General features: G+C 34.4%; 1 protein-coding gene across 2 annotated transcripts in view; it reads left to right on the plus strand.

The window, feature by feature from the left end:
* Positions 1-14172, plus strand: part of LOC149077577 (cytoplasmic polyadenylation element-binding protein 2-like) — a 177893-nt gene that overhangs the window by 81183 nt on the left and 82538 nt on the right. The window contains exon 3 of one of the 2 annotated variants that reach the window (XM_089245146.1): positions 8957-8980. The exons of the other annotated variant lie outside the window; for it this stretch is intronic. Coding sequence (XP_089101272.1) covers positions 8957-8980 — 24 coding nt within the window. The remainder of the gene's footprint in view (positions 1-8956; positions 8981-14172) is intronic. 2 annotated transcript variants of the gene reach the window in all.

Here is a 14172-nt window from a genome sequence, read left to right on the forward strand (position 1 = left end):
GTGGAGTTAGTTACACTCGGGTAACCATTTTTCACCAAAACTTTTAATTGAGGAATGATTAATCGGTATGTATGACAACACATATGCATTTAAAATTTGTGTTGAAACTGAGTCCCCGCGTTCCAAGAAACAGAAATATCAATGTTGGAAAAAAAAACATCTGCGCGAGTGAAGTTCATCTTCAATCCTTAAACTTGCACGTTTTTATTCATAATTTTTTTTTTAAATACCGCCTTTTATTGCTCCGATTTTTACAAATACAAATACAAATACAACGCCACAACAGGCAAATTGCCCAACGAGGCGGCTGACTTAAGAACATCATGGATCCCCGAGCCCCTACCTACTATTGCTACACCACACATGCAGTTGAAATCGAGTTTCTGATAATTGAATAGAGTTTGATATGAGGAAAAATCTCCTGAACGCAGTGCTCGCGTGTGCCTGTCTCTTAGGGACTCATTAGGTTTCGCTCAAGTCCATAAATATCGTAAATCTACTTCCTTCGCATGAGTTATAAGCGTATCCTAGTAGCAAATGACGCGTGTTACTTTTCGCCATCCTGATAGGAAACCCCTGTCGTTTGAAGATCATATTTTAGGTATCTGTTTTCTTGCCTTGATCGGTTTACCAGCGCTCACTTCATCTGAGAAAGAAAAAAGGAGCACACGTGTTTTTCTTATCAAAAACTCAACACTTTAAAAATCAAAAAATCAGTAGCTATTTTTAGCATGCAATTGCAGTAACCGTTAGTTCTAATGTTTTGTAAATGAAATTTCATAGTAGCCAAATGTTAGTTTCACATCTTTCAATGAAATTATTGTTTTTCACTCTTAATTTTGTTGGATGGAGAAAACATAATGGACATGGCTCCACAACCCTACGGAAAGAAGTTGGATTATGAACTTTAAAAAAAGAGATAATTTTGGCTATAACTCTATAATGTTGTTGTTGTTGCTATTATTATTATTATTATTATTATTATTATTATTATTGGGTTTTTTTTTTCTTCTTTTTTTTTTGGAATTTCAGAAAACAATTTTATTGATTACTGAAAATTTATTTCCGAAAAAATTCAGAACTAAAAAGAAAAATTGTTCGTAAAAAAAGTATTATTATTATATAAATCTGTCACTTATTAGTTGGCATGATATAAAATTATTTACAAAAATCGATTAGGATATAGTCTATTCAAGAAATTAAACGTATGCCTCATCTTATACTGTTTATAACTGAAATTTTGCCTGGAACTATTGTTTTTTTTTAATGCCATTGTATTTTTAAGTGCGCTTTATTATAAAAATTGCAATTCGTTTTTTTTCCTTGGCTAAAAGCTTTCTTCCTTTTCTTCTTTCTGAAATTCAGATAGTTAACATCGAATAATTCTTTTGCATTTGTTGTCATGTATTCTTTATTCTCTTATGAGAGCCATTTTTAAATTATAAAAGGGAAAATCTCGTGTAAGAAAATTTATTATACAGTAATACTAAGGTTACTTAACAAAAGGCGTAACAAATCGAGAAAAAAAAGCTTTAGATGCAAGAGAGCCAAATTTCGAAGGAGCCGTTTTTTCTAAAAAAAACAAAAAACACCTTAATAATCAAGAAAAGTGAATTTCTGGATATTACAGCCTAGATAAACTCGGACAAAAAAAGTAATAAAGGCAAAGCCGTGTCTCTCGTGGTACATTAGCTACTGCACGGGCTTGGATTGCAAGAGGACCGGGATTCGATTCCCGGTGGAGACCAGTGGACAATTTCTTTCCGAGGTTGTCTCCGGAATGATATCCAAAATGTTTTGGTCCGAAAAAAAAAAATCTATTGTCCTAAATAATGTTTATTCGACTGTTTTAGGGTTTAATGTCCTCTTCCCACGTTGAAAGACACACTTTGCACAATCAATTGAGGATCCTTATACAGTCTAATCCCATTATAACGAATTCCAAGAGACGGGAGAAATCATTTCGTTATAAAGGAATTCTAGGTTTATACATTGTTCCTATGTTAAAACGGGATTTGACTGTACTACACATGTAAATTTCAGGTGTTTTTTAAAAAAAAGAGTTGAAATTAATTTCATACAGTCGAATCCCGTTTTAAGGAATACCGTTATAGCGAAAATCTCGTTTTAACGAACACTTTTCTAATCCCCCAGATAAGTTAACATAGGAACAATGCATAAACCTGGAATTCCTTTATAACGAAATTTCATTACGACGAAGTGATTTCTCCCGTCTCTTAAAGTTCGTTACAATGGATTCGACTGTATATCGGTAAGGCCGTTCAAGTATTACGTAAGCAAATTTTTAGCCATTTTTGACCCTCCCCCTTGTCAGCAAAGTTTCGTCATCACTGCCCCCTACCTCCTAACGCATATTGGTGGGATCAGAAACGTACGAGGAAGGGGGCATAGGCCCCCCCCCCCCATAGAACGAAAAAAAAAATATATATTTTTCAATTCAAAATTTTTTTTTTTTAAAAATTAAAATTTCGAAAGAAAATACCTTTATATGTGTTATTATAATCGATTTCTGTTAATTTCAGTGCTATTTGAAGGGTAAGAACCCAAAACATCTCTTGAAAAAATTCATTTCTACCCATCCTTAAGCCATATATGGTAAACCCGTGACCCGCAGACCAAATATGGCCCTGAAGGTTATCTGATGTGACTTGCCCCCCCCCTCAAACTTAATTTTCTAAAAATGAACTAAGCGGCACATTTACAAATCGCTTAAATGACCCGTGGCACATTTTCAGATCACTGAAGTAGGCCTCAACGGTCACTTTCACATTCAAAGATCACCTAAGTAACCCGCAACACAGTTACAGAACACCTAAACGATCCCTGGCACATTTAGAGATCCCTTGAGTGACATGTGGCACAGTTTTAGAGCACTTAAGCAGCCCCCAGTGTGGTTCTACATCGCTCAAATTACCCGCGAAACAATCCCAGATTACTTAAGTGATCCGGGGGTATAATTACGGATCACTTGAGTGATTTGTGGCAAAGTTCCAGAGCACCTAAGTGGCCCGCAAACATTTCCAGAGCACACTTGAAGGATCCGTGAAACATTTAGAGATCATTAAAGTGTCTCTGTAGGGGACTTATCAATAGGTAGAATGTTAGTTCAGGTGCTCAATAACTATCGAAAGGTTTTTTCCGTTTTTGGCGCACCGAATAAGATGCCATTAAGAATATTTCACATCTTCATAAAGGTTGGTTGATGACGTAAGCATCATGCAAACCCCCCCCCCCCCCGTCATAAAAAGTCAGCAAATCGGAAACCCTCTCCCCTCATCGATGCTGACGTAATACTTGAATGGCCCCAAATATCAGGGCAAGTTTATTCTAGGTACAATGTCTTTTGGTTTTTGTTAATCGTTTTCGATTCGTTGAGTTCTAAGGATGCACATGAAAAAGAATAAGAAAAAAAGGATATAAGTTTCGCATTTATCTTAATGTGACAGAAAAATGTAATTTCTAAAAAAAATGGGACTACAAATTTTCCAGCGGTATTTACGAGACATCTCACCAAATTTGATGCTCTGTATTGCGCAAATAAGGACATATCTCAACTCCTTAAAACCCTCTTATTTCGGCAATGGTGAGCCCGGATACTTAATAAATTCAATTCTCCTAAGAACATATTTTTCCATTCCCCCCCCCCCTCCAAACTTTCAGATCAACTACCAGTGGACGCAGTCAGCTTTTGTACGTATTTAGATAACAGAAGATGAGAGGCGGTGCTGGAAAAATACTTTTCCCTCCCCTTCCATTTGCGGTCGTATATGAATATGCGTTCATGCATTCAGTACAGTTGGTAGAAAAGGATGGAGTGTTTCTTCCTCGGTTTATAGTTTCTCGGAGTTTAGGGAGAGGGGGGATACACTATTACCTGCATAAAATCGGAAAAAAGTCTTCTTGAAAAAGATGTGGCATTTTACAGGAGGTTTGGTTATTTCCTCTATGTCAGTTATTATGTGGAAATAACTATAATAAATAATAATGTGTGAAATTTATAAAACCGGAAAGAGTTAATCGTACGAGGGCTTAAAGTAACCATTAATAATCGTAATTTCAAAAATTACTTATTAATTAAAGTACATAAATCTTGTTGAAAATAAAATGAAAGTGGACCCCCGCCCCTTTTTTCTAATAGGAATGCTTTTTAAGTAAGGAAGGTACTGTATTGGCGTTATAATGCGATATGGTTGCCTTTAGTTTTATGAGGAACTGTGATTGAGTTCATTTCATTGATTTGATTCTGTTTTTACTTCCAGATGATTTTTGTCTATTGGTAATAAAGTCGACGCTCGATATAACGGCCCCTTTTGTCCCCCGTCGAAAACGGACGTTATATCAAAAGTAAAACGTATATGATAGTCGTCCTATGAAAACATTTGGGACATCCTGGAATCTGGTAATGGAATTGTCGCTATAACGTGGGGTTTTCGTTATAACGATCGTTGACTGACATCATTCGATTTAAATAAGAAAGGATTGTAGATATGCATTAAATTAATTAATGAAGAAGCAATGATATTCGATATTTTTTTAGAATATCAATGTGTGTTTAAATTTTATTCAACAGCGTACAATTTATTTGAAATTGTTCATATATTGAACAGTCACTAAGGTTTTGTTCCCCCTTCATTAAATAAATACAATAGGAGGGAGAAAATAATGAACAAATCAGTTCTCATAGACTTGTAACTTGTAGAAATCGGGCACTTAAGTGACCTTTTGACAGCATTCAATGCGTGATTCCGCAGAACATGTGCTGGTCGAAGTCCTCAGCAGTTGTTGTTTTTCCCCAGTCTGACGGATCGTAATTGGTCGCCTTGATGTCACTGATTAGATAGATTTCAATGAATGAATTATAATAAAATTATACTTTATTATTCATTATAAACTGAAAAAAAAATGCCTCAGAACTTCAGTAGCAAAAAAATAATGGATATCTTAAAGTTGTTTTCTCAGAAGACTCCATACTACTGCTAGAAAATAAACATTCAATAAAGTTCAAATAGACGGACACTGAAATAATGTTTGAATAATGTGTTTCGAGCATATAAGAGATTTAAATCCCTGTAAAACATTTCATCACGATGTCCATGTCGTACATAACATTTCCAACAGCACTTGGTAACTTAAAATCCACCAAAAAAAGTGGTCCAGAGTTACCCTACATTATTATCTTTCAGCTTATATGTATGCTATCTTCTTCAAGCATGTATGTATGCTGGTTTCCTTCGTTAGGAAAATCACAAAATTACTGTATCTATATGAGGATGGTCCCCACAAAGATGGGACTGACAGGGCTCCAACCGTCCCACATCCTGTTGCAGTGACATGCTCGTATGTCAAAAAGTTATGTGTGAATATTTAGGAAATTTAGACGCTGTGTTCTAACGCATACGGAAATTTCACAAAAAACAAAAATTCCAAACTGCAAATTTCGCAAGAATGAACTAAGCTATTACTTTTTTTTCAAGTTTAATTACGAGGTATAAAATATTGTACTTATTTGGAAGCTAATATTTTAGTAGTCCCTATATTGTCTTCTTCTAGCCCAGGGTTTCTTAACCAGGGATCAACGGATCCCTTGGGGGTCCTTGGAGAGATTCCAGGGGGTCGGTCCATGAGCTTGGATGAAAAAAAGTTTACTCGTTTTCACATTGCTAACATACTGAATATTATTTTGTGTTTGTACGAGCATTTATTTTATTGGCACAACGGGTCCATGATGCAAAAGGTTAAAAACCTCTGCTCTAGCCTTTGCTTTCTGTCAGTCATATTGCCATTGTAAATATTAAAATATATCTCATGCCGCGTGGATGCTGCTGTTAGTTACGAAGCAATTATAAATTTCGCATTTATATATATTGTATATATTTCGTAAATACGCAAATTACATATCCCTAGTTAACATATATTGTAGGTGTAAATTTCATGTGTCAATTGAGTATGGGAAAAGTATCTTCAACAGATGGTAGTATGATTATCCTGAGCAACAATGCAGCGTCTATATACTCAATGGGAAATGAAATCTAGTGATCTCGCAAAGTTGCTTTAAGCGGGACTAGAATCCGAGAATGAGTCTTCACTTCCTCCTATCCTATACAACCAGAAACAGACATCCCAATGATTCTCATAGATGTTTGATGATAGCTGGTTTCGAGTTTGCTCTTAATCAGGCTTTTGTTTTCTATTAATCACTGAAATCATTGTATGAGCGGTTTCACGGAAACCGAGTTTTTGAATCGTAGAAGAAAATTAGAACTTGGTGTGAGAGAACTTCATAAAAACATTCTGTAAGTACAGTACCCACAACTTTTAACCGAACGATGGCGATTTCTTGAGTTGTATTTGTTGTAAAAAAAAAGAAAGGTAGCATTCTTCGTTCAAGATCTTCCATAAGTGTACTAAATTAATTTTTTCTTAAGGGGCCAACTAGATGTTGAAACAAGATCCAACTTTTGAAAGTTCAATGGTAACCCAATTTTTTCTTCCATATTTGGATTTAGATTCTCAAGAAATGCCAAAACACCAAATTTCATCAATTTCGAACGAACAGTTAGTGGAATATAAATTATTTAAAAACGAGTGACGTAATGTTAAACAGAAACATCTTGTTTTTGAGCATAATTGCTGAAATAATATAGGTATCTCATTAATTTTTATTTTAAATGATAGATTCTAACGGGCCAAACAATTTTGTTACTCATTTTGAATTTGGCTTTTTTTTAAATTGAGTTACGAATTATTAAAACATATTTTAAAAATTTGTGAATAGAAGCATACATTAATTTTTACTTCATTCGAATTGGCATAGTCGAAAACCCAACAGAATTGATTTTCATTCCAATCTGACCTCTATTTCTCGAGATATTAACGGTTATATGGAAATGACCACTTTTAGGGACCATATACTAGATATAAATTTGAAACTCATTGAAAAATTTCTCATGAAAAATTATGTGAAAATGTTTAAATATGAAGCTCATAACTTTACTGAAATGGGTAATGTTTTAAGTATACGGTGATACGATAAATAAGTCATCCATCCAGTTTTTTTTTTCAAACATTTTTTTTACTTTTTAAAACTTTGAGTAAACAAATAAACAACGAAATTTTGAAATTTTTCACTATTTCAGAAATTCGTTTCATTTCTTAGACAATATTCATGAGATGAAATGGTAAATATAATAACGTGCAAAGAATTCACAAATTAATACCATACAATTAGATTGATGTTAATATTTATGAAGATAATAATCAATAAATAACGGTTCTCCCAAAAGCGCAAATCATCTTAGTGTGCGCCAAGTTTAGGGTAGTGGCTATTGATGGAGTCGTCTCTGCTAAAACCACGGCATTTCGTTTCATCCATATTTTTTTAGCATTAAAAATTGAGGAATTGTAAAATGAAACAAAATTATAATATAAAATAGTGCAATGTTCTACGGAAAATTCTTATATATTTTTTCTGAATTGATGAAATTGTCGTCATAAACAATTGCTTTGTGACACATCGTTTGAAATAATTATGGTATAAATATTCGTTCAATCTCGGATATAAAGTCACTAAAATGAAGAGTAATAAAAAAAGTTTGTTTTTCACCTCCATAAAATAGAAACTATTTAATTAATACAAAAATTGCCACGTTTTCAAGACAAATAAATTCAGTTGGTCGAATGGTCGACGCGTTTCGGCTTTTCAATGGAGAGTCGTCGTCAGGACCTCGTGATCAGAATTCGCACGAATGAGTCGTGGAGGGGTGATGATGAATTCTGACCACGAGGTCCTGATGACGGCTCTCCATTGAAGAGCCGAAACGCGTCAACCATTCGACCAATTGAATTTATTTGTCTTGAAAACGTGGCAATTTTTGTATAAATTAAAGGCAAAGTTTCTAATTTTTGTGATAAGAAACTATTTATTTTTTAGCAGCACTAAATCCAAGCACTCGCGTAGCATATGCAATATTTATCGTTCGAAACTTGTTTGGTGTGTGTTTTTTCCACCTTCAATCAACCTTGAGAAATTCCGTTTCTCAATGTTGAGAACGTCCCCAAACACATTTTCACTCATATCTCTCTCATTTTTATACTTACGGCGATGATACGGCGATTTATTTTTAGGATAAGTGTGTGTGCAATGCGATAAATCAGATAAGATGGAAAAAAAATAAGGGTTTACATTGAAAATTTTGAAGTTTGAACAATAATAAATATGTAGATGACCGCTCATCAAGACGAATTACACATAATCGGGTACAAAATCACGAGCCATAATTTTTGGTGGAAACCGCTTCATTCTACAACTTTTAGAACGCAAGATATCGCCATCGTTCGGTTAAAAGTTGTGGGTACTGTACATATTGTTCAGGCAAGTCTAGAATTATGTCAAAATATATGTCCATTTCGTGTGCACACATTTGGATTGGTGTGCACTCTGAGTCAATCTAATTAGATATTCAGTGATTGATTTAACTTATACACCCACACATCATCACAGACGAAAGACTTGATGAGTAATTCTTTACGTAAATAACACATTTAAAAAGTGTTATTTATGTTATATAAGCTAATAGAAGTGGCACAATACCTTATATTTATGTTGTATAAGCTAATAAGTGACACTAACCTTTACAGATTTCATGAAATACTCAAGCACATTATGTACATCAAATGAATGGAACATATTTTGGTGAAATAGACTGAATAATGAAATCACGTTTCAAATAAAAAAATTCCAAAACAATGAAAATAAATTACCGCGCAAAAATGATTTGCAATTGAATATTCCTGAAGAATCTTTTAATTTGTGATTGGTTTTCAAAGATGGTGTTAAAGAAGAAAATTATGAAAATTTGTTCCTATAGTTATTCGATTATTAGTTTTTCCTGACTCTCACATATATTTATATATGTATATTCCTTATTGGATGCAGCTCGCGGCCACGGAAGACGCAGAGGTAAAGTGACATGAATTGATTATTTGTATACATTTTTCTACTTCGCTCCTTCCATTTGTTCCGAAAATCGTGAAAACCAGAACTTTTTGTATGCTTATGATGCATGTATTTTGTTTTCTTCCATATGTTTTGACCTGCATGCATTACGTCATTTCTATATTAGATCTATGTGTTAAGCTCTGCATCATAATATAGAGTAATTTCCAGAATGTGTTTGCCTTCAAAAATACTCTTCATTAAAAAAAAGAAAAAAGAAAGAAAAGACATGAATATGTGAAAATACTGTCAAATTTATCTTGTTTTAGCTGTACTTTGCACGATTTCTGGTTATGCCGTAAATATCTTACAAATATTTGAAATTCAATTATTTTCTTTATAAATTAAATTAATTATAGCATTAATAGAGACTCTTTTCCCAGATGTAAACTTGCAAAATATCTATACAAGCATGAATTTGCATGTGATTCGAGACAGCCGTTCTGGTTTTCAACCTCTACCTTTCCACGAAACTTCAAATACACAAAAATTAGTTTTCATTCTGGAATTGAAATTGGTTCGTCATAGGAGAAAGAAAAAAGATGATACTTTTGTTTACCTACTGTTGATGATGCATTTAACTTCATAAAATCATACAGCTCGAAAACGAAAGCTTTTCCTCCAGATATTTGATTCAATAAGGCTGAATTGACTGTTTGTTTGGGACATGTGCTCAAGAGTGCGCTTAAAAAGTAACAAAGAAAAAATTGCGTTTATCGTTTTCAAACGTTTGTGTTTATTGTTCATGCTTTTTGAAAGCCGAAAAAGAGCACTAATTGTTAAATGAGTAATTACGAATGTATTTCATCTTCATTTTTCAAATATCCTTTATGGACTTCTCTTTTTTTTCTGTCTTTCGTCTTTTCAAACGTCACCATGGATAAAATTTATTATTCTCGGAGTTGTGATGGGGGAAGGGAAAGCACTATCATATGCACAAAATCGAAAAAAAATATTCTTCTTCAAAAAAGTTGTGGCATTTTACCCAGATTATAGTGATTTCCACTGCAGCAGTTATAATGCAGATTAATGAAATTTTAAAGGACGTTTTTAATTTTAAACCGCTTAAAGGGTTAATGATAAATTCTTCCTCGTCTATGAATATCATTGCAAAAATTAGTACCTCAAGAATGATCACCAACATTTAAAGTTCGATTTAATTGCGGTTTGTATCAGTTTTATTTTTATTTTTTTTTTTTGTGTTTAATTAAGTTTCCTTACCGCCCTCTGATTTTATATTCAATTTGGAACCACCGACGAATGAACCATCGCAGCTGGTGGAGCTTATGAAAATGAGTTCGAAATACGTTGTTAACTGGCTTATCTGAAGATGTGTGTGATGTCACTCTGCTATTCATATGAAGATGTTGGTTTTTTTTCCTTTCATTCATCTTCTCATCAGCCAGAGGATAAAAATCTTCGTAACTGGCCTTTAACATGTGACAGTACACCAGAAAACTTTCAAATTTCATCTCAATTCTAATGAACAATGCCACTAAACAAAAATCGTGGGCTTTCAAATGATTGGTTTATTTTCTCAGAATTCAGCTGTCTGCCAGTAGAACCTTAAATGAATCTGCTTGAAAAAAAACCCGAAAAACTTTTTAATTTTAACCTTTCCTCTTCTTGTCTTTTCTTTGTCTGTAGAACAAAAATATTTATTACAATAGTAAAAATAAATAATTGAAATTGGATTCTTCTTTTCCACTCACCTATAGCACTATTTGTCGAGCCTTTATAAGTCGTGAGCACCGCCAGTGCCCATCATCAGAATATGAGCTCCGTAGCAACTCTGGAATTGGTGTATGGATATAATATGTGTGCGTGCGTGTTTATTGTAATGTTAATCGTTGAATGTGCGAAATCAAGCATAAGCGTTGAACCTTTTGGGTGCTTTAGTGAGCGCCGCGATGCTCACGGGCAACAGGTTGAAGATGTCTGGTGTACCTGATGGAAATGCCAATAAACTTAACTGAGGAATTAGAGAGATGGATGGATTTTTCTCAGCCCAACATATCAAGGAAACATTTATTTTCTGGATATTATGCTGAGGTGAACTCGGAAAGACTGCAACATTCCTCGGACTGAGGAATGTTGCTCCAGACCTTGAAAAAAGTCTACATGTCGCTCGAATAAAAATGCTATGACTTTCATCAATGAAAATTCATCTAGACTTTGTTGTAATATGGATACTTAGTTAAGATGCTATCTTTGAGCACCATTATTTACGTGCTCGTTCTTTTACTAAGAATTGATAACGTTTTAATTGAGCATCATACTAATTTACGAATAATAGAATTTTTCTACTATAATGGAAAATTTGAATGTACTGGAAACGTCAGTTTTACTGACTTCTCTTATTTAAGCATAATCAATTTACTTCTCTGCTCATTCTTTTTGCTGAGGTTTTGAAAGAATGAGTTTCTTTTCAACCTACTTTTTCGATGACATTTGGTTGTGTTTTTTTACCTGTTTATAAAAACTAGAATTTTCAATTCATTTTTTCAATTTCCGATCAAATCCTTGTAGAATGAATATAATGTGGGTGAACATTTTTTTTTTCAATGGAGGCAATACATTTCTAGTGATACGTATTGGTAGAGAATTTAGCTTACTATTTGATGAAGAACAAACAAAGAGTAAATGTCGCCGTTTATTGATCAAATGAAATTGGACCGAAGCCAAATTCACAGGTGTGGCGAAGATCACCAGTGATAATTATGAAAAGTTGGGATTAATCCTGATGATTTAACCGAAACCATGCGAACGAAGTGACATGTACGTTGAAAATATAAAATGAAGTGAATAGAAAAAATGCAGTTGCAGTACCTAATTCCTTACATAAAAATAATCATACTCATACATACAAATTCGTGTAAAGATAAATTTCTTAATCAAAAATGACAAAATAGCTATCATCGCTCTCGAATGAGCATGATAAATATGAATGTAAATAGAATTCTCAACCTATGCTCCGTGTGCACTTCCCGGGCGTTCCGCTGCCAGAACAATAACATAAATCAGTAAATTTGAAGAATAAAAAAAAGAGGCCTAGCTGCATCATAAAAATTATTGCCAGGGATCCACGAGTCAAAAAAAACTTGAGAACCGCTGATATATAAAATAATGAGTATATATCGCAATTTCCTGCGTATATTGTAACCAGCAGATTATATATTCTAAAAAACATCTAAATTTTCCTGACGGGATTACATACAGTTGCGCAAAATCTGATAAATTTTTTTCTGAGAGGTTAGATGTAAATATAAGTACGCATTTAAAAAATAATTCATAAAATATAAATTTTTATTTTTGAAGATAACAGATGAGGTGTAAATTCGTATAGAAGAACTGATATTTCAAAAGAGACGTGACCAACATGGATATTTATTCTGCAATACAAAACATAATAGAGCGTGTAGAAGAATCGATAAAACGTAAAAAAGTTAACACCATATTTTCCAGCATAAGTCAGCATGCCGTATCTGGGATACAAGCTTTTTGAATTTTGGAGTCTGATCCATTCTTGGCATGCCGGGAAAAGCGGGGATCAATAAGGATCATATGATTCATTTCGAAGATCGATATCAATATACTAAATATCGAATGAATGCGCGAATCTGAATGAAATAGTAGTTTTTTATTGAAACATTTAACAATGTTTTGTCCAAGAATTTGATAATGGTATTAAAAAAATCAAGCATTTTTACTTATCGCTCTAACCCAGCGGTTCTCAACCTTTATTGACTCGCGAAGTTCTTTTTAATATATAATTTCTATGGTGGAATCCCGTAAGCCTCTTTCATTTATTTATATTCATCGAATTTACTTATTTATTTTATTTTCTTCTTACCGCCGCGAAGCTTCCTGGGAAGTGCACATTGAGCTCCAAGAGCTCCGCGGAGCACCGTTTGAGAACCGTTGCTCTAACCTAATTATCTTTAGTGTAATACGAAATACAGATACTGTATTCTACACGTTCTTCAGAATGCTCAGAAATCGAAAAAATATACTTTAGCAGGGGTGCAAGAGCTGCGCCAAAATGCGCCGAAACGGTTTGCTACATGGTACATGGTACGCTAAGGCACCGAATTCCTGCGCATTTGCTCCAATTCTTGTTTGTGGTTCGCGGAGGTACCGCTAATGCACTGTAGTGCTTCAAATACCCGGAATTTAGGAAAAAAAAAACCATGAAAATTTTGTTCGCGGGACACGTTCTTTCCGAGACAAAGAAAAAAGATACGGGGGGGGGGGGACTTCAATTTTTTTCACTTCCCGCCATCTACCACAATCGCGTTATCTCGTGACCTTGGAAATTAGTTCTACTACCTTGAAGTACAAAGTCCTGTACTGTTATTGGTATAACCCATGAACTATCAAAGTTCCTGAATGAATATGCCTAATTTTCCAATTTTGGAGAGAGTTTTTCTCCTGCGGGTTATATACTGAAAATAACGGTAATTTCGCGGCTACCAACCTGCGTTCAAAGACAACATATTTAAAGTATATATAGCGTAAATTCGCTTTATTTCTTACAAGATTGCACACGCGCCTTAGCGAAGAATCTAAAAGGGGAATGGTTCACTCTTAAATTACCGACATTTTTCGTAGATCGTTGGGAAAAAACGAAATCTGTAAAAACTCCAGCTATAATATTCATATTTTTGTCATCTAGCCACTGTGCGGTCGTGTGGTTATCATTGGCGGTTGCCGATCGTGACAATTTCACATAGCGAAAATCCGAATGAGAATGAAATGTTCGCACCCTCTTCTTTTTGTTTTTCGCACTCCCTCTCGTGCATTGCTGGGATGGTACATTACTCCCTCACGTATTGCTGGGATGTTGCTTAACATTGTATCGCCAACAGAACTATCAATTATGTGTGATGAATGGCTTGCACTACAATGACTTAGGCGGGTGGGATAGAGGTGGATATTCGCTCTGAATTTTCAGAATTCAGTCTTAGTGAGTATCTACATTATAAAATATATTATTGACTAAATTTCATATTTATGGCTTCAGTGATTTCAGCTCAGTGATGATTGCTCAATACAACCTTTGAACCCCCCAACCCCACTCTTAGAAGTTTGAATTTTTGTCTTCAATGGTTTCTGCTCGGCTGATTTCTCCATACGAACCCCCCCCCCCCCCGTTT

Source organism: Pholcus phalangioides, unplaced genomic scaffold (assembly GCF_987345545.1).
Source record: "Pholcus phalangioides strain wild (caught in Gottingen) unplaced genomic scaffold, Ppha-v1.0 ptg000015l_1, whole genome shotgun sequence".
Classification (NCBI taxonomy): domain Eukaryota; kingdom Metazoa; phylum Arthropoda; class Arachnida; order Araneae; family Pholcidae; genus Pholcus; species Pholcus phalangioides.